Source organism: Lampetra planeri, chromosome 2 (genome assembly GCF_965212315.1).
Source record: "Lampetra planeri chromosome 2, kcLamPlan1.2.h2, whole genome shotgun sequence".
Lineage (NCBI taxonomy): Eukaryota > Metazoa > Chordata > Hyperoartia > Petromyzontiformes > Petromyzontidae > Lampetra > Lampetra planeri.
This window is the reverse complement of record NC_136108.1, coordinates 15,875,143-15,897,438: the sequence shown is the minus strand read 5'-3', so window position 1 is coordinate 15,897,438 and position 22,296 is coordinate 15,875,143. Positions and strand designations below refer to the sequence as shown.

At 40.6% G+C, this 22,296-nt stretch overlaps 1 protein-coding gene across 2 annotated transcripts in view; it reads right to left on the bottom strand.

The window, feature by feature from the left end:
• LOC144728958 (nck-associated protein 1-like) overlaps window positions 1-22,296 on the bottom strand; it is a 130,501-nt gene that overhangs the window by 67,979 nt on the left and 40,226 nt on the right. For both annotated transcript variants that reach the window (XM_078608747.1, XM_078608757.1), the window contains exons 3-7: window positions 17,285-17,377; window positions 15,359-15,415; window positions 13,320-13,462; window positions 11,565-11,655; window positions 250-387 (exon numbers count right to left, since the gene is read on the bottom strand). In XM_078608747.1, the coding sequence (XP_078464873.1) occupies window positions 250-387; window positions 11,565-11,655; window positions 13,320-13,462; window positions 15,359-15,415; window positions 17,285-17,377 (522 nt within the window). The remainder of the gene's footprint in view (window positions 1-249; window positions 388-11,564; window positions 11,656-13,319; window positions 13,463-15,358; window positions 15,416-17,284; window positions 17,378-22,296) is intronic.

Here is a 22,296-nt window from a genome sequence, read left to right as displayed (position 1 = left end):
CTCCGAAACGTCGTGATTTTTATTATTTTATTTTTATTAATTTTAATTTCATTTTTTACCTACGTGACTTTACCGAAAAAACTAAGAGTATGAATCCTTGCAGTCACGAAAGCTTCAAATCTACAGACACAATACCTACAAGTCTGGTAACAATGTCTTGGGCATATCCTGCTGTACCGACCTATGGGATAATCGAGTGCATCGTGAATATGAGAGTCAGCCAGGCGCTTGCGTCGTCTGTCCGCTCACCGTGTCGGACTGTGCGGGGTTGATCATGGTGGCCGGCGCGCTGATGAGGCTAAGCAGCTGCACGGCACGCCACTGGTCCGCGGGCAGGTTCCTCCGCGGGTACACGGTGCACAGCGACAGCAGGGCATCGGTCACGAGCTGCACCACCACACGGCAAACAAAGATGGACATCTCGATTTAAAGCTTTCGTGACTGCAGGGATTCATCTTCTTGGTTCTTTCAGGTAAGGTCACGTAGAAGGGAAAAAAATATATATATTATATTATTATTTTATTTTCATTATTTTATTATTTACCTTCTACGTGACTTTACCGAAAGAACCAAGAAGAAAGATGAACATCGTCCGTGTGGTCAGACAGCACCGTTGCAGACCTCATTTGGCTCGCCAGTGCACTACGGTACTCATTTGAAATTGAATCGACCTAGGGGATGCCCAAGACCGGTTCAAACATTCACCACTGATTGTTGGCAATGAGCAGTAATCGAACTCGGGTGACAGCGGTTATCACTATGCTACTGCTCCCCATGCAGTACAAAGATCCCCCGTATAGCCTTAACAGACTGTAGGGGCAAGTGCTGTTAGCGAGCACCTATGAAGGCCGGAACGGTACACGAGGGGGTGGGTGGCCAGCAACCACGCCCGACCGCCTTTGTCTCCCTAGCGGCAATGTTTACACATCGCACCAGGTACTCATTTGAGGCTGAGTCGACCTAGGGGAGGCCCAGGACCGGTTCAGATAATCGTCACTAGTGTTTGCCGTGAGCGGGAATCGAACCCGGGTCGCCAGGTTCGTAGTGCAGCGCGCTAACCGCTACACTACCGCTCCCCACTAGCACAAGCACACACACACATGCAGGGACAGGGGACATACTGCACACATGGTGACCTCTCCCCGGATGTGCCAATTATCAAATATTAATGGCACGCATGCAGGGTAGTGCCAATTAGCGGAGAGAAGGATGTGAAGTTATAAATAAACCAAATACGGGTGTCGTTGTTGGCAAGAGAGTGGAGTTCTCTCCTGCCATGCCAACCTGCAATTATTTATACTAGTTAGGCCTCATTCAGTTTTTAGACCAGATTCTTGACGAGATAAGTGCCTTCACACCTTCACCATTTCAAACAAATTACGCAAGGCACACTTGTAACAGTGAAGTAAGCAGTTAGTATAGCAATCTCACGAGACGTGAAATCTATTTAACTATGTGTATGTTTTACCAGACATCCACATGGCTAAATATATTTATCAACTACTGCACATGCTGGGAATGCCTGATGTTCTTTCAGTACGGATGGTAGATACTGTTAGGTGTAGATTCAGAGGATTATTATCATGAGAATCAAAATTATGATAACAGTGACATATTCTTAGGTTTTTTTCGGTAAAGTCACGTAGGTAAAAAATTTAAATTAATAAAAGTAAAATAAAATAAAAATCACGACGTTTCGGAGGCAACACAAGCTTCCGTCTTCAGGTGGAACCGTCACAGCCACGACAGCTGTATCATGTAAATGAGAGATTACAAGAGCTACCACTCCGTATATATAATGGTTGAAGAGGGGACATGTCTGTTGAGTAATCCAGCGACTAATTAGCCAGAAGCTTTATATGGAGTGGTTAAAGATCTCAATTTTGTCCTCAGCAACTTTCATTACAAGAAGAAATTGCCAAAAGCATTGGAGCATGCACAAAACAGATTTTGTTTCTGGCAAATCAATAATTGCAATACATTTAAAAGGAAGAAACATATTAAAATGCTAATGTATTCAAACTCTTCGAGAAAATATATTTTTATGATTATTCAACCTGGCATTTCTACAGGGAAAAATCCATTTACAGATACAACAAACTTTATAGAAAACCCTGAGCTACCCATCAGAAAAATCCTAAACCTTTTTGAAAGCCGAGACATCTCTTTGTCTGAGCACTGAATCTCTAGTTCTCGTTTTAAAAAACCCCGTATAATATTCTATTAATGCAAACTAATGCCCTATGTGGATGGGTGCCTTAATCAGTGGTTGGCTAACAAATCAGCATCCACTATTTATATGGAAAAAAAAACAAGCTCACCAAGACCAAACTAATCATGGCTCAGCCAATGACGTTTAATAGCATCAAGCTATTACCGTATACATTTCCATTTCATGGAAAAAAACTTCTCTACATGCAGAAATCAATTCTGTTAAACTGCCATTGTGCTAGGTTTATTTTATATAACGCATTCAACAAGATGGCATTTCAGGCAGAACAAAAATACTCAGAATGAAGAGAAGAAATTCAGCACATAACCACATGCTGCTAATTTAGAGAATAGTGAAGCTTCGGGTTGACAACTGCCAGAGTAAAGCGAGTAAAACGTGTGTGTATTTGGCAGCGGTACAAACAGGAATATACCGAATGTGAGCTTTACTTGCTGGCCTGCTAATGTCCACTGTTGGAACGAGACTGCAAATATCATAAGCTCTATGTTATTAAATAAACCTCACAAAATATTTTTTTTTACCAATTTTATCACTGGAGTCATTACACTATTATGAACACCATACTGCACAGCAGCGGTTCTCAACCCGGGGTACGCAAACCTCTGGGGGTAGGTGGAAATGCCCCAGGGGGGGGGGGGGGGGTACGTGAAGTGATTTATAAATGTGTGAATTTTTTGCATACGAGGCGTCATTGTTGAATAATAATCATGTATGAATCTTCCAAAATAAAATTACTACGACAAAATACGAGCGAGTTAGAATACCTCACAAAATGGACAATACTCTTTGGTTCTTTCGGTAAAGTCACGTAGGTAGAAAAAATTATAGATCACGACGTTTCGATCGCAACACAAGCAACAGTCATCAGGTGTTAATCAAACACAGCGGGAGGGCTGCTGACGTAGGTTAATATATTTATCACGTAGGCTTTCACGACCAATATTATTCATAATAAAGGTTTTTTTCGGTTAGATCGCATTATTTATAAATGTGGCGCAACACTCCACTACCCGACACAGCCAATCAGTAAAAAATGTGTCACGTTGACAAAAGACAAATAGTTCACTACTTTAACCCCCCCTCCACCACCTCTGATTTCTGCACATGATTGGGTATAGTGTTTGGGTTCAGTTATTAAATAATACACATTACAACTAATTACTAATCTACAACTGATTACTAATCATAACAATTACCTGATTACTAATCTATTATATAATTACAATACCCCCCCCCTCCGCCTCTGATCTCTGCACCTGATTGGGTTAAATGATGACGTCACCCTGCTGCTGCTCTATTTAAGACCGGGAGCAAGTGAAGGGCTTCACCATTCTGGCAAATTGCCCGATGATGCTGAATGTCATTACCAGCGAAACGTCGTACTCAAAAATTGTTAATGTTGTGGATTCCCTCAACACACCGGTGGGCTAAAGTAGTGAACTATTTGTCTTTTGTCAACGTGACACATTTTTTACTGATTGGCCATGTCGGGTGGTGGAGGGCTGCGACACATTTATAAACAACGCGATCTAACCCAAAAGCCTTTATTATGAGGTTCATATATTTATGTTAATTATTCATACATGTATTTCTCAGAACCATGTTGGATGAGGCAAATGGGATACTCGGTTGATACAAAATTCAACAAGGGGTGCATACAGCAGCCAAAAAAGGTTGGAAACCACTGCTGTAAAGTATATAAAAGCAAATATATTCCGTCTCCACGTGTAAATAGCAATGATTTAGTCCATCAGGCTCTTGGCTGTCCAGACCAATATTACAAAGCAGCATTTGATAAAGCAAGCAATCTCTGGACCGGTTGTGACCTTCTGGGTCCCATCGGCAGTTAGGTTTGTTAAACAAATTCTGCTGTAAAACGAGATGGTAATTGGCAAGAATACTCCATTTAAAATATAGGGGCCCTGTTCAAAGCTAAAACCAATATCGATCACCTATAATGAAAGGCATAATGAGTTTGCTTGCTATATATACGTTCAAGTATATTTACTCTATAGCAGTGGTTACAAACCTTTATGGACGTGTGGAACACTGTCAACCCTGAAATAATTTTCACAGACCACCATACGGTACAAAAAATATCTGGTGTTTTGTGATGAAAATGTATATCTGCAACAGTTCCGCGGTCCACTTCCTATGGCTTTGCGGACCTGTGCCAGCAGTCCACGGAACCACAGGCTGAGAGCCACTGCTCCATAGGAAGACGAATGTTTTTAAATGATAGATATCAAAGCTCAAACACGTACTGGATTGGGATGCTTTATAACAGCGGTTTCTTATCCTGGGGTGCACGCACCCTTGGGGGTGCGGGCTGCCCTTTCTGGGGGTGCGAGACATGGCCAGATTGTTTTTTTAGAAGGTAAATAATTGAAAACACAGTTTAATGGCAGCCACGTAGGGATAACTTACTTTGTTTCATCAAACATATGTGTTAATTAACATTTTTTGTTTTGCGATTGAGAACCAAAGGGGGTACAAGGCTGCAGTAAAGGTTAAGAACCACTTCTTTCAAGCAATAGGAAATAAAATACGTGGGAAAAAATTTATTTATGGCTGGCGGATGAGCTGTAGATCTTCTACCAGGGTAAATTTGGCACCATTGCAAATCGATGTCAAAATCACCAGATCCATCATTTGATGAGTGGAGCATCCCTTATCATTTGTACTGCATCTACAAAAACTTGACAGCACACAAAGAATTAATTATATTACCCAGCTATGCTACGCTGATGTTATGATTTTTTGTATTTTATTAGTGACAGCATTCGACATTTTAATTATGTAACCACAGAACTACCGCGTTGGAAAGGCTGTCTCAATGAATGTAAAACAGCCTGACTTGCATGGCAGTCTTAGTGGCACTGTGTGGCACACGAATAAAAAGGCACTATTGGAAATCGGTGGAGTTTGTGGTGGTATATGTCTTTAGATCAGCTCCAGGATTAGATGCACCAATTAAAGCAAATCCCTAGGGTGGAGCAAAATACATTAACGTGCATTACAGCACCAAATATAAACCAAAAAGACAAGAGTATCAATGTAATGCTGTGGCCTTCAATGCACATCAGAAACATTGATTTGTTTAATGGATGTTGGACACATTGGATGAGGTTGAACCTAATGCATAGCCTGAATTTTACCTGTGCTCTACATTTACGCACAATGAAGCGCACTAAAGCAACCTCACATTTGTCAATAAAACTGCATATAATAGGTGACGCCTCAAATATGTCCTTTCACCACAGGGCCATTGCACTAAGACATCGCCTATTGTATTCCTCCTTTTGTTCCAAGGCCACGTTGTTATTGATGAAGGTAGTGAAATTTGTTTTGTTATTTGTGCTTGTGTGCCACTGCCAATGCAGTCTAACCGAATTGTATGTTTAACAATGAATCGTGCACTTGCCTGCATGTGTGGATGTGACCTACGTTTTGATCGGAGAGAACATTTTAATGGCTGAATAATTACAGAATTAGAATAGGTGTGAACTGTGGGTACACACTCACATATGTCATTGTGAGTGTGTAATATGTTCTTGCAGGTGTGTGTGTGTATGTGCAGTTGCATAGAAACGTTTTCATACATGTCATTGCATTCACATTCAGAGGTGGGTCAACATAACTTAAAGGTCAGTGTTGCATTGTTATTTGGTGCATCTGAATAAAAACATTAAACACAATTTCCAAAGATGGTTTCCTTTTCCAAAATTTACAAACGTCGTACTCAGATTGTAAATGCTGTGGCTTTGCTCTCCAACACATCGGTGTGCTGTACTAGTAACGAATTGGCATGTTCTGTTTACGTGACAAACCTTACTAATTGGTGGTGTCGGGTGGTGGCGGGTTTAACGACATTTCTATATTTACGCGATCTAACCCAAAAAAAAACTATATTATGGATGATTTTCGTAGTGTGTTTTTGTGTCTATATATAAAATCGGGAGCAAACCTGGCGATCCGGGTTCGATTCCCACTCACAGTCAACAGCGGTGACGATAATCTGAACCGATCCTGGGCCTCCCCTAGGTCAACTCAGCCTTAAATGAGTACCTGATGCAATGTATAAACATCGCCACTGGGAAGTCAAAGGCAGCCAGGCGTGGCGTTGGCCACCCACCCCATTGTGTGCCGTGGCGGCTTTCATAGATGCTCACTGGCCCCGACAGTCTGTTGAAGACTAAATGAGGGATCTTTGTTTAATATACGTACATACGTATACTGTATAGCGTAAATGCACTCTTACAGAATGCCACCGCAAGCGTGAAAATGCATGTGTGCAAGGGACATTAATCATACGAGGAATTATGCCTCATTGTCATTAACTGCCTTAATCACTGTCCTGTTTTATACCTTAACAGCTGTAATGACTTTTATTTCTACTTTGAATGGAGAAGCCTCATTCGATGAATTGAGTATTGAGTTGACTCTAATGCCCGTACCGTATCCCAATAGGCATCAATATACAGAACAAAGAAAAAAATCCACGCCACCACGGGGTTAACAAACAAACTCCAAATATACAGGCATCAGGGCTATTAGTGACCGAACCGTGACTCTCAAATGTGCTTCTCATGTAAATGTGTTGACCTCCGGTAGCAAATCCGAGGTTCAAATTTTGAATCTCGGCAATGCTCTGACACACATTTCCCTATTTGGGCTGCCCAGCCACATCAAGGTCAACTGTGTTCCTCATTGCAGCAGTGCTATTTCCTCGGTTATTTATAACGCAATCACAATTGTCTTTGTTAAATACTCGTCCACAACACTGCCTTACAAGAAAAGAATCGGCGACATTTCGGACAATGGCTCTTCTTCATAGCACATGACTCACTCGGTGTGCCAAATAAATAGAAAAACAGAACATCAGTCACATCACGCTGGTACTGCAACAATCCACCTGATTTCCAATCAGAAACTGATTCATTTTCCAACTTAAAATGTTGGTTTTAAAGTAAAATAAAACATTTTTCCAATGTCATTTCCAACCCATTGCATGTGGGCTAACTACGTCAATAATACAATGTGGGTCTCCTCTATCAACAGAACACCAACCGTTAATTTGTAGAGCAACACATTCAGCAGTCAGCCTTTGAACAAGCCGTTACAAGACCTCTCTCGTGCCTTCGGCAGTGTACATTCATTCAAGTAGCTGTCCCATAGAAAGCCAGGGGTGGCAGCACACACCTGAATATCTCTTGAGGCATGGTTGGTGGACCGCACAGATCATGCACACCTGTTGGGCTACAACTAGGTGATCGATAAAAGACAGGCCAGAAAGTAAATAGCTTACTGAGCTACATGGACACTATCTCTCCATATGTGCGCATTTTCTCCTGGTAATACACATCACGTAAAGAATTGGTAATTCCAAATTGCCATATGTAATTACAATTAAACAATAATATTTTATCTCCTTCCTCTCTCTGCCTTGCAACCTTCCTCATTATATGTTTTTGTAACGTCCTTTCTCCTTTGAAAAGCCCACACAATGTATATATCCCCCCCCCCCTCATATGTACAGCGCCTTGAGATGCAGTCACGCTTAAACGGTTTATAAATTAAAACGGAAGTGGTAAAATTATTCTTTTCAGAATTTTGAAGTAGTGTATGAGAGAGAGAAAAGGTCATGTAGAGATATGGATGATCATGAAAAACTGTAATCAATTTCAATTGTGCATGTAGTTTATGCAAATAGGTTAGGTGATTATAAAAAATTACTACGTAAAAAAAAACTGGGTGACACACAGTAAATGGGTCTGGCATGGGTGCTGGCAATGCCACAGTGTGCCATGTCGGCCTCGATAAGCGCTCACTGACAGCCCGTGAACAGTCTGTAAAGACAAATGATTGGTCGTTGTGCACAGTGGATGGGTAAGCAGGGGTTGAGAGCATCTCCCACAGATGTGTGGCTTGCATACTTAAATAATTGTTCCTGTGAAAAGAGCAATTAAAAAATATATCAAGACTCAAGTGCGTTCCCCCTCTGTAGATTTCCCAGCTGAGGCCAATTCTGTTCTCATTATATTCAAATAATCTTGGACTAAATTTAAATCACTCATAATTAAATCCCTTTGCTGATGAGAATATCATGCTAGGAGCAGGTAAATATTCTAAAGAAGTCAAACAACATCTCCAACACGATCTTGATTTATTTCAACATCAATTATCAGAAATAAAATTGCTCCTTCATCCTAAAAACACGATGATCATGGTATTTTCCTCAAACAAAAAACCTGTTTCATTCTCTTAACCTAATACTGATATCATAAATAACATAATTGAACAAACGGAATGCTTCAAAACTTAAATTACAACCCCATATTGAATAGGTGACAGCCTTTGCCATTGCAGCACCAACGTTTTGGAACAACCTTGTTTCCTATTCATATTCTTAGGTTTTTTTCTGTAAAGTCACGTAGGTAAAAAATTGAAATTAAAATTAATAAAAGTAAAATCAAATAAATAACCTTGTTTCCTCCGTTATTTTGCAGCAGAAGATTAGTGTTGAATACAGCCACATTTGCAAATATGATTTGTAAATGTAATCCTTAACAATGTATTGAGAGTTAAATTTTAATATACACATTTGTTTTAATGAAGGGACTGTGTGTTGTCTTGGCATGTTCTGGGACTGTTTTTGCTGTCGCTTTACTGCCTTACCGAAGATTTTGAATTAATTATGCAATGAGAACTTATATACTTTATTTATTTATCAAAGGGGTTCCACAGTGGTGAGATGTGATCTTCCTCGCCTGCTATGTAGGAGGTCGGATGTTCTATCCCGACCCCGACGCCTGCATATTTTGAGCTTGCATGTTCTCCCCGTGGTCCTCCGGTTTTTCCCTCCACATTTAAAACATGCATTGAGATGATTTACATTTTGTTGGTGCTCTGAATGTCCAAATGATGGGCCACTTTGTTGAACTATCATTTGTGGCCTGGTCACTTCTGAAAAATAAGTTAATACCTCGGTGGGCTTTGCCTGGTAGGATTGGGATGGTTTAGTTTTAATTGTATGTTTTTGGGTGATTTGTTTACCTTTCTTGTACTTTGCACTACTGTCGTGTGTTTGTACTGTTTGTTGTTGTGTAATGAGAGCCTATGTCCGGTTCACGTGGTGATTGGCTCTGCCGGTCCTGCTCTACAGCCAATGGGGTGAGAGCCTGGGAGCATGGCCCTGGCGTGATCGAGGGATGTCAGCTAGGATGATTGGTTCTGCTGCTCTTGGCCTCAGCCAATGGGAAGACAAGTCAGGGGCGTGGTCCCGGGAGTTGGAGGAATCTGGAACATTCAGCGCAGGCTATTAAGGATTGGCTAGAGCGTACCACGTGACCTAGGCATTAAATAAGGGAAGAGCCGAGGGACACGTGGTCAGACAAGGAACGAAGAGAGAGAGGGGCCACGCGCGAGCGGGGCTCCGAGTGCCACGTGGCGGTGCATCTCTTGCGATCTGTCTGCCCACTTCCCGTTGCCTGCCAGCAACGGGGAGTGCTTGTGAACTGAGGAAAGTAAATAAAAGGACCGATTCCACAAGCCATCTCCAGAGTGCTATTACAGTTGTAACATTCTTACCCGCCCCTACTGGACATCTGTGAAAAATTGCTTTAAAGCTCATCGGATTCCTCCAGTAAAAATAAATATTCTGATTATGATTCTGACAAAGCAGTAAAAAAAAAGCCAAGGACATGAAGCATTATTTATTCAATTTAATGTCCATAGTGGGACCAATTCTGCACTACAATGGCAGAGTGTGCAAATAAACAAAATGTTAGATATTTGGAAGGAAATTCATGCACCACGGCACCTCAAAATAAAAGTAAATATAACATTTGGCACACGCTGAGGGCATCGTATAACATGTCACAGTTTGCAGTGGCTATAATTCAAAATGTGTTGTATGTGCCAGATGCTCTTCGCAATAGGGGTGGATATGAATGACTAACCTCTAATCATGATGATACACATGGGAGCTGCTTAGCTCACCTAGTGGAAGCCCATGATGGTCGTGCAGTCATAACTATCAACGCCATCATCATCATAATTCATCACTGATGCCTAGTATTGTGATTTCGATTTAAAGTTTTCGTGACTGCAGGGATTAATATTCTAGTTTTTTTTCTTTCAATTTTACTTACTGTGGTTTTCACACCTGATGATGATTGCTTGTGTTGCAATCGAAACGTCGTGAGAATTTTATTGTTTTATTTTTATTATTTTATTATTTCCCTTCTACGTGACTTTACCGAAAGAACCAAGAATATGAAAATAGTATTGTGATGTTCACCATTTCAACTGACTTGCTATTTTATATGTGTGTACTATAAATAAGTATACTGCAGAAGCACATGACTGCTTATGAGGCACTTTATCAAACGAGGTTAACATCCTATAACCGAAATAAATATAGATTTAGTGATTTTCAGTGCAGTATAAGTTACCACTGACACACTGCCCATATTGAACATTGCTCAACTAAATGTGGAAAATGAACAATTCCTTGCAATGCATTTAGAGTACTGGCACGATCATTGTTACCACCAAGATAAGATTTAGTGTAAAGCCATTGTACGAGCTCTTACATAATGTAAGAAAGGTTGAGCTTAACGATGCATATACTAAGAGCATTATCATTCATCTAAAATACGTACAAAACAATTATTACATAAAATTTAACTTTGTTATATGTTAGAAATTAGAATCAGTCAAGGAAACAATGTATGTGACAGAATCTGGATTTGAAGCTTTCGTGACTGCAGGAATCCATACTCTTTGGTTCTTTCAGTAAAGTCACGTAGGTAGAAAAAATAATAAATCACGAAGTTTCGATCGCAACGCCTGAAGACGATTGCTTGCTTGACAGAACTTACAATTATTCCCCACCTACCCCACCAGTCAGGGCGGAAATAGCCACAAGCAGCGCTTTCCTCCACAATAAACTTAGGGCAACCAATATCCAAGAACACACAAAAGTACAATTTGGTCTGAACACCAACAAGCTCTGCTTGTAAAATGCAACATGAAATATTTACTGTTTGCAGGAAGCTCAGCCATTAAGCTCAATGTTTCCCCCCTGATGGACGTTTAGCATGACTGATCCTACAATTTGTCTAATGCCCAGCGTTTACACAGCTGGAGAATTGCAACATTAATGAGTGCTGGTAAAATACCTTGGGATGCTGATTTACATGGTATGATAATGACATTCAACTTAATTATTTAAAGTAAAACAAAAAATGCCTTTCCTACGTGAGAGGTTATACACGAGAGAGAGAGAGCAGTGATGGAGTTTGAATGCCACTGAGCAGCCTCTTACCTTCGTGTGAGGTTGGAATTCTTCCATCAGCTTCTTGAGGGGGTTCTCATAGTCCACCACCATCTGGCCCAGCCTGGGAAACTCTCGGTCACTGCATTACGTCATCCACAGAGTAAAAAGAAAAGAGATAATTCCAGTTGTTTTTCTATATATATAGATGATATTAACTCACCACAATCTTGAGAAAAAACACGCACTAAGAACAAGAGTTGACTGTGGGATGTTCAGTCTCTCCCTTCTGGTTGGAATTCTGTCGCACGAAGTGTGGGAATGTAAATCTTCTTTCTTTGGCTGATGTCAATGCACAGCAACAACTATACTTTTACAATGAGGTGGTTGAGCCAGATAATTGCGTCAGGAAATTACTGCGTCAGGAATCACTGCGATGCCTCCTTTGCATTTATGAATCGGGCATTGAGTCGTTAAATGTTCCATGGCTCCTTTCTGGGTGAGCACATTCGCACACCGGATAATTTTTCTGTTTCCATTTAGGCGTAAGCTATCGGCATGAGCCATAGTTTATGCAGATGTGGTTTTCGGTTTGCCCATAAGCTTCGCGGAAATATCACTTAAGATTTGTAAATGTCTAGTTAGGATACACTTGAACGCATGTCCATCGCTTGGGCTACACCCCAACATAGACGGCAGTCTTAATTTAGTTTCGCTCAATGTTTCAATGTGCGAGATGCAGAATGTTATCCTCGTTCAGCAAATGAACAATGTCACCAACGATTAACAATTCCTCTTCATTGTGCTGCGAGCCACGCTTGTGCATTTAATGGGTTTGCGTTAAATCTGTCAACCCCAAAATGATGAATTGTAGCAAGCTATTTTTGGTGTATAAAAAAGAAAATCCGCATTATATTCAGTGTCATTTCATTGCACTGTTAAATATGAAGGCTGTTAAAAACCACAAACATTCAATGGCGCACTCTAGAAATAGCAAATGCACCGTTCTCAACGACATTTTGTTTAGCGACCAATATTATTAATAATAAACGGTTTTTGAGTTAGATCGCGTAAGCATAAATGTGTCGTAACCCTCCACCACCCGACACAGCCAGTTAGGTTTGTCACGTAAACAAAACGTGCCAATTAATTACTACTTCAACTCACCGGTGTGTTGGAGAATACATTCACAACATTTACAATTTTGAGTACGCCGACGTTTCGCTGGTAATTACATCCAGCATCATCAGGCGATTTGCCACAATATTGAAACAATCCACCTAATTACATTTTACTGGTAGGAACCTCCTGGTTACACCAGCCCACAGGGATTATTGTGCCCGTCGTGCAGGGAGGGGCTGGGAGGGGAGGGAGGGGCTGGGAGGGGAGGGAGGGGCTGGGTGGGGAGGGGAGGGTGGGGAGGGGAGGGGCTGGGTAGAGAGGGTGGGGCTGGGTGGGGAGGGGAGGGTGGGGAGGGGCTGGGTGGGGAGGGGCTGGGTGGGCAGGGTGGGGACGGGCTGGGTGGGGAGGGGCTGGGTGGGGAGGGTGGGGCTGAGTGGGGGGTGGGAGGGGTGGGGCTGGGTGGGGAGGGGCTGGTCACCCCGTGGTGCCCTTATAAAACTCAACGTTTAACCTATTCACGCCAGCTTGTGCCCGCCCTCACAGTCGGGCATATTTGCAGAATACACCACGCCGCCGTTGACCCTGGCCATTGACCGAGCAACCCAACGTTCCTACCAGCTCCCTCCGCAGGAATGTGTAAAATAAACCTGGGAGGGAGACCTGCACCATAAAACAGGAGCTTACCTGCTTCCGTGAGTCATCTCGTGGGCATAGTTATACAGACCCATGATCGCTTTTCGGTCCTCGATTCGAGACAGCACGATCATAATGGTGACGTAGTTCACGACCAAGTCAAGGTAGTTCTTTGTGAGGTCAAAATTCACGGTCTGGAAGACAGCACATGCAAGAGGAACAGGGGCAAAAAAACAATAGGCTTGCAGAGTCTTACAAGTGCAGTCAATTGTTTCTGTCATTAGTGACGCAGGCTGCAGAAAAGGCAATAACTGCAACTCCACGCTTTATTTTGAATGAAATTCTAAGTTGTTTACAAGCGCAAATTCACAGTGCGTTCTGCAATGCATCATAATACTCGATTATGTTGCATGTGAATGAGCTTTGTACGTCAGCTAAAAGTTACCGCATGTTTTGAAGGCAAAAATACAAAACAGCCTTTCTGCAACCCTCTGCACTCATTTACGTTTTGCACATTTTTGATGATTAACGCAAGTTAATAGAAGACTTCAATCGCACACCCGCGCGCATAAAGAGGCCCTTTCACTCGTTCTAAACACCAATGGAATGCGTATTTTTCGTTCGTCCAATGCACAGTTTTATAACGGAAAACGATTGCTTTTCACTACTGGCCACTGAAAGACATACACTGCACGTAGTGACAGCATTCAGTGCAAGCTCAGAAGCTGCTTGGATAATCTGAGTGCTACAGGCCATGTGATCCATCCATCTTCAAAGTCAAATGCTCAAGACCCTCATCAAATGGGTTTGGTCAAGGCAACACACCCGAGTTAGCAAAGGAGCCTCTACTGCACTGATCAAGGGAAGGTTTCAGAGTTCTATCTCTTTGGATAATGTTGCAACCTTTGCTGCGGGGAGCTAAGAGTGGCAAAGAAAAGTGTAATCTTAGGTCGTGTTTTACTTTTAATGAAACGTACTCACTGTGGAAGCATTCAATTAACCTAAATTAATCTCAAAAGTTATTTTTTTACAGCAACAAAAAATACCCTGGCATGTACAGTTTATGAAAACAAAGTCAGTGATATCCTGCTGAAATGGGCATTCAGGCAGTGGTCACCGCCTGAAGCAATGTAGAACTCAACTTCAAAATTAGATGTTAATTATTTCCTTAGTTAATGTATTTTTTTCTCAAAGCTTAAGATAAAACGTTAACGTAGATTGTATTCACAACACAAGAAGACGTTTTGCTTCTTTTATGTAAACAAAATAATATTCAGAAAATCCTAAATAATTCTGGTGAGAAAAAAAATTCCTTCATAAATCAGCATCGATAAAACCAATTATGCGAATCATGAAAATACATAAAAGCATTCAGAATTACAACCTGATCTATGAAAGTTAATAAATCATCCATCTAAACAACATAATATGTTACATTATATATATTCTCAAAATTCATACAGCACATGCAGCCTAGAAACATATTTTTTATAGATATATAATTGAATGATTGTAAGTTACTGTAGCTTACATAATGATTATTTCTTTCGTGCCATCTGCTCTAGAGTAAGACAAAGATCCCGCGTATAACCTAAACAGACTGTTGGGGCAAGTGCTGTTAAGCGAGCACCTATGAAGGCTGGCCGGTCACAAGAGGGGGTGGGTGGCCAACACCACGCCCGGCCACCTTTGTCTCCCCAGTGGCGATGTTTACACACCGCACCAGGTACTCATTTAATATAATCGTCGCTGGTGTTGGTGGTCATGAGTGAGAATTGAAGTCAGGTCACCGGCTTCGTAGCGTAACGCGCTAACCGCTACACCCACTGTTCCAGAGCAAACACACGTATAACGAGCAGTTGGAAATCAAATTTCGATATATTCCACTGGATTTCCGACTACACTCCTGCTGTGTTTAGGACAATTTATCTGTCTGAATGCTTATAATGACCAAGATTACTGCTGAAAAATGTAAATCTACACCAGATCCTTGATGGCTGCTGTGTGCATATCACATATACTAAGATAACCAACGTAGTGAAAATACAAGGTTTGTTTGTGATCAGAAAGTATACTTTGTGTTTACCTACAATGTCAAAATATATTTGAGATGCATCGATGGTGTTCAGCTGCTCAGTGACGTGATCCTGCAATACAGAAAAACACACGCGTTCATATTTACTCTACATTCATCTTGAATGTATTAGACATTGTGATCCATACCAGAACATTGAACAAGTCTGCAATATCTCATGAAAAAACACAAATGACCGTTAATGAAATTGTCCAATAATTTTGTTACAAACAGCAATAAAGATTGCTTCGAAAACAGTGTCAACGAATAGTATTTTGAATGTACATTCATTCTACAATATTCTCCCAAGGAATGCACGTTGACATGATTCCTTTCAATGTTCCAAGAGATACGATTGACTGAAAAATAAATGCCACTGTGCACAACAACGAAATTCACAGTGACCTATTTCTGAACTTCAGTATAGATAAGACAGATACGTTATTTCCTGCAAATTTAATAACGACAAAAATACAAAGTTCCAGTCTTCCGTTATAAAAAAAATTCAAAACGGTAATTAAACATTTGGGTTGATGCTATCAGCACTAATTCATATGTTTGCAAATGGGGCTCTGCCAGAAACATTTAAGCACTTTTACACAATTGTGTGCGGAGGTCAGCATTTTAAATGTGCACTGAGAGACCAAATTATAACACTGAAACCTTACATTTTAACTTTATAAGAATAGGTTTTACCGTTTCTGGCAATAAAACAGGTGTTAAGATGTTAAAACACCAAACATAATCATTTAGCAAGGAATCGTGTCTGCATTAACCACATATACTTGTGGTGAACATGCAAACAAAAACAGGGTAAAACCTATATTCTTGGTTCTTTCGGTAAAGTCACGTATAATGGAAATAATAAAATAATAAAAATATATTATTTCCCTTCTACGTGACTTTACCGAAAGAACCAAGAATATGAATCCCTGCAGTCACAAAAGCTTTAAATCAAAGGGTAAAACCTATTCTTTTATTTTGATACTGGCAAGGGAGGTCATTTGATCTTAACTTTAGTTGACGTTTCTATATTTAAGCAGCTCTTCAACAAGTATACACAGTGATGGCATTGGTAAGTCAATACAACAGTTTTGACTAAGCTGAAAAGCAAAGGTCCACATTAAATCAATGTATTACTGTTTTATGCCTCGACCAGTATACATATATAGGATTGTTTTGTTCCAAAGTGTTCATGCCAATGTAAGGGAGTGAAGGCTGTTGCAAAGTGGTTAGTGGCAACAATTTCTGGACCAGTTCTTGTTTCCCATCTCCTTGAGCAAATTGCACTGGCAAGTGAAGTGAGTATGGGCCAACAATTCCCATGACTGGCACAATATGGGGAGGCCTTCATACATCAGTGGACTGACAAAGGAATGTAAAATGAACATTCACAATACTATTTTTAGTTTAATTACAAATAAAAAAAACATGCTCTTTACGTGTCATGTAACATATTTGCTGAGAATTAATTGTTTTTAATCTTGCAGTAAATGGCAATGTTGGTCTTTGAGTCAAGACAACTCTAACTTTGAGATGGGCTTTTAAGACTGAGTGAGCTCAATCCATCTGCATCGCTGCACATGAGCACTCTTCCAGCCATAGAATAAATGTTGACATTTCCCATGTCCATTTGAGAATAAATGCCGGCCTCGGTGGCTCAGACTGTACCACAAAACCATCAATATCCTGCAGACAAAAGCAACCATATGGAGGGGCATTGTACATGTATGTGCCTAAATTAATATTTACGTTGGTTGTGATTTGGATAAATAATTACGTTTTAAATTCGTGGAACCACCAGGATGTTTTGAGAAAAGTTATTCTTGCATCTGAGCAAAACAAGCAAGTTTTTTAGCGTGCACATTTTTTTCCATGAAAACTCAAGCAGCTGTTCACAGAAAGCTTCACACATTTAATGTATGTATATAAATGCACTCACCCTGAAGTCCATGATATCCACAAATGTGAAGTAGTAAAGTGCCAGGTTCTTGAGGATGTCTGACTTTTGGTTTTGGACAGGAGCCAGCTGTTGCTGGTGGAGAGAACATTTTAAAATAGATTAATTAATTCCACACTTATAACCTGTTCACAAATGCTGCGACAACAAAAAAACGGAGGAAGAACTTTATCAAAGCCGAGTCAGCCATAAACATTCTCCTTAAATAAAAAAAAATGTAACGCAATTCTGTCCGACATTATTTACTTATTGAGATGCATGACCTAATTTACAAGAGGGACCTGGGAAATGATGATCATGATTGCTTTCAAATAGTCATGCTTTGGAATCTACCGCAGCTGAGGTTATCCTTCAGTTTTAAAAGTTGGGCAATAACACAAACACAGAATGTAGCTTACTCTTGAGAATGATGCCACAGGCTCATCATTGTCGTCTCTGCATTGTCGATTTGCTTTGCAAATTACTGGGTGGCTGCGGGAAGGAAACTGCTGCCTCTGGCACAAATAACTCGGTGGCGAGCGCGCCAACCAGAAGCCCTCCCAGCCACCACCTCTCAATACGGGCTGAGTTACTTCACACCGACCACTCGATCCACTCGACACTTCATTCGAATGGAAGGGATCTGTACTGATCTCGTACCCTAATTAGTATAATTACACACACACATTTATTTTAGGGATCTCTACCTCGTGAGAACCATTCCCAGACCCATCCAGGTGTAAATGCGTAACACTTCATGGGGGAGGGGGGTGTTACCGCAGACCACACACGTGTTTAAATTTACCACGGCACAACCACAGCTAATTTTGTAAAATGTGTGAATAGTTGCTGTTAAGAGTTTTTTTTTTATGAGCTGCTGCTGCTGCTGTGCAACACCATAGAGTCAAGGGACTGACGAACTGTGCATGGGAATTAATAGTGAAATATTAGGTCTCGGTAACATGATAAAATGGCAGAGAATAAAAAAAAACTAAAACAACAATATTGATAATCTCTTTATCCCTTGACTTTTGCTGCAGGCTGATGTAGTCACTGCTTATCGGTGTACATGAATTTAATTAAGTATAAAAAGTGTGCTGGCAATTCGAGGAATATCACCATTCACAGAGGGATAAAACCCCCATCTGCTCAAAGGAAGTCTACAAAAAACTCAAGCAGACTGACAACAAACAAACGTGCATGTTATTTTACATTCCTCGACTTCGATGTGAAACCACAAGTCAGGAAATACATTTCCAATAAATCTTTACATTGTTCTTCGTTTTACACAGTTCGGAAATGCAAATATAAAAACCACGAAATGTTTTATTACGTTAGAGGTGGAAGTTTTTTTACAATTTCACAATTCGATTCTATAAAGCCATTCCCAGACCATAGTGCTGTCTTGCTAGAATATCACCGGATGCATTTATTTGAATGAATGAAGTAAAATTTTAATTTTTGCGTCATATAAGAGTGGCATCTGGTGATATTGGGCACAAAATTGCTGTGCAATTCACATGGCACGTTCCATGGCTATGGTTTGAGCCAAGACTAAGGGTTGGGCCATACACGTGTAATGACAGGGTGACACCTGCCGGCACAAAGGGATAACTACGGTTATGGCTGCATTACATAATGCCTTATGATGAAGGGCCGTATCGGAGGTAAAGGTGAAGGGAGGAGTCAGTCGAGAAGCTCCGGGAACCATCCCGAAGGTTCTAGAAAGGGGGCGTGGCCAGAGGTGGTGCTTGGCCACGCCAGGCAGATATAAGGAGCACCGAACCAGAGCTTCGGGGCTGTTAGTGTGGGGTCTGGGTCCTGGTTGCGTCGCTGTCGTCATGATCTCTTCGTCTTCGACCACGTGGTTGTTCTTCTGCAAGAGCAGCTCCGTCACCGCCGCTACGCTCGTCAACCAGCCAGCGTAGCGCAGGACGGAGATGGGCTGCGTGTTTGGACGGCCTAGGTGTAGCCGCGTTACGAAGTGTATCGCCCTGTGTGCTCTTAATAAATAAGAAGCCTTCTGCTCGACGTGTGTCGGGAGTCGCTCACTACACACATAACATTAGCTCATGGCTTGCTGCTGCATTACACCAAAGCCTGGGTGTATGTATGTGTCGTGCATGATTACGCAAATGAGGAGTCACATGAATACAAATCAAGTGAAGGCTGTAAATAATTTTTAAAATTACGCCCCAGGCTTCTGTTTATAAACAAATCTCTGTGAAGTACCATTTTGTTGTGCAAATATCAACTCCTGCACTGTATTTGTTTGGAGGCATCTTTCGTTTTAAAAAAAACAGATCATTAAAAATATTTCCATGATTTCCCCACTCTACAAAATCTCTTTATGTTATTCACTGTATTTCAAAACACAACACTGTTACATAATTTTTCAATGAGTTTACATTAACCCACATTATGTAGTGTGGGTTCATTTACACATAGACATACTGCATTTTCAATACATTACTCATGATGTATCTACAACATATCACGCAGCTGATGCGATTGTCATTTTAACGTAAACATTTATTTTACGTAAAAGTGTTTCCCTGCTCAAATGAGTGTGGAATGATGCTCCTCTCTGCTGGCAGTCCCTGAGGCAGTGATGTAAATTCCACAATCCCATGGTAGGAGCTAGTCTATCCATAAGAGGACCATTGTCACATATCTGTTGTTTTATTGCGATTCAGTCATATTTGTTACTGAGTGGAGCGATCTTGGTATGTCGATGTGTGCTGGATATATTGAGCATTTAATGTTCAAATTTATAAGACCAAAGCACCCAGAATGTAACCTATTTCATCACATCTCAGAAACTCAGTAGGATTGAGCCTGGACAATGCTTAGATGGGTGATCATCATGCATATAAAAAAGTTACTGCAGGATGCCCCAGAGCTATATGATTAAAAATGGGAAAATCAAGTTGTACTGGACTATGATGAATCAATACTTCCCATTGACTAACCCACAATGATCAAGCATGGTGAAATATGTAAAAAAAACACCATGGTCTGCACAGTGCACTGGGATGACATATCGATGTACATGAACATTAATATATGTTCTGTGTAGAAGGGAAATAATAAAATAATAAAAAATAAAACATCATTAAATAATTCTCACGTTTCGGCCACAACGCAAGCAACCGTCTTCCCGACAGACCTGTTCTTCACCTGAGGACGGCTGCTTGCGTTGTGGCCGAAACGTCGTGAGAATTATTTTATTATGTTTTATGATTTTATTATTTTATTATTTACCTTCTACGTGACTTTACCGAAAGAACCAAGAAGATGAATCCCTGCAGTCATGAAAGCTTTAAATCGAAATTTAATGTTCTGTGTAATCAATAATTTTTTGGGATTAATTGAATATAATAGTAGTAGCATTTTAGAATTTGAAAAATATTTATATCATAAACTAAGCTCATATGGATAACCATATTACATTTATTGATTTCAGCTAAACCCATGTTTTATGACGTGAAAGTTTGAATTACACTTAACCCAACGATACAGATTTCCCAATGCCCACATCAGTTGTTGTTTAAAACAAAACTGGGAGCATAAATAAAGAACATTGCACTTCTTACAAAAGAGAAATAATGCCCCCCCCCCCCACCTTTCATCATGTCATACTACAACAGAAAAATATTTAGCTGGCTGGCGGTGATGACATCCCTCACATCCCACAGCGTGGAACCAGGTTCATGCGTAACGCGGACATCACCACACCTTCTACCCACCCTCCACCATGGCCATGCACCCCGTGTAAATACATGGGCAGTGCCTAGTTTATTTTAAAAAAATTATCTGACCGACACTTTTAAATTCCAATAATTAAGGACACATAAGATCCGTACGTGTATTGTTGCAAGTGCACCGTGCATCAGAAAATTCGAATGTAGAAAATGTACAACACAAATGTGCATGTGTAAATATTTTCGTTTTTTATAAAAAAAAATTCTTTTTTTAATTGAACCCACAACCGCAATCATGACAGAGGGCATAAAATCGTACATGCTGGGTTTCCATATCGAGGAGTTGCACCCTCTGGGTATTTATTTCTCTCCAAACATGGGCTAGTTAAAGTGCTACGGGGTTCTTTTATAACCAATTCATATCATGGAGCGGCCTTCTTCTCCAAACCAAGATCACACGTTAACTGTCAGAAGAAAAACGTGATTGTGCATGCATTTCACAGCGGTGACCGCGAGAGCACAGAGATGCTCCTCCTCCAACTGCTGTGCAGATAAACGCTTGTCGAATAGCACTTCTACCACCGAATGATGCAGTGATGGGGGTGAACCTTGCTTGCCGCTGTGTCAACATTTTCTGAATGGTTAAACAAATTATTTGTTGAGGCTGCTGATGCTGATGATGATTTGGCAGTGGACCACAAACACAATTGACAAGAACAAAACTCGCACATTTGTCAATGACACTGTGGCCTTAAAAGAGAGAAAATGTTTAATTGGTGACGTTTCCAGCAATTGCCTTTCATCATTGCAGAAACGGTATAGTCACCTATTTGAGAGCTGATGAGGGTTTGCTGACTTGATTAGTTTTACTTCCTCATTATAAATAATTATGGTCGTCTAAAGTTGCATTGAGCAAATACATTGTTTATTATCCAAAGTGAATATAGCTAGGATCTTCTAGCTATATTCAGAATTGCCACTAAATAGGTAATTACTGTACTTATAAAGCACAATTATACATTTCACACACTTCATTCCAAAAACCAACTTGCAGATAATTTATCACAAAATATATCCGAAAAAAAAAAATTCACCATATAATATTCATTCATATTGATGACCAATTTATAGATGTCATACAAAAAAAATAGATGGCGAATTTCTAAATGCCAGCTGACCAGCACACAGCAGAGAATCACGCCTTGTGACATGCACTGCCATGTAAAGGGTGTCACGATGGCGAGATGTTAACTACCTCGCCTGGTATACAGGAGGTCGTGGGTTCAATTCTGATCCTGACACCTTTATATT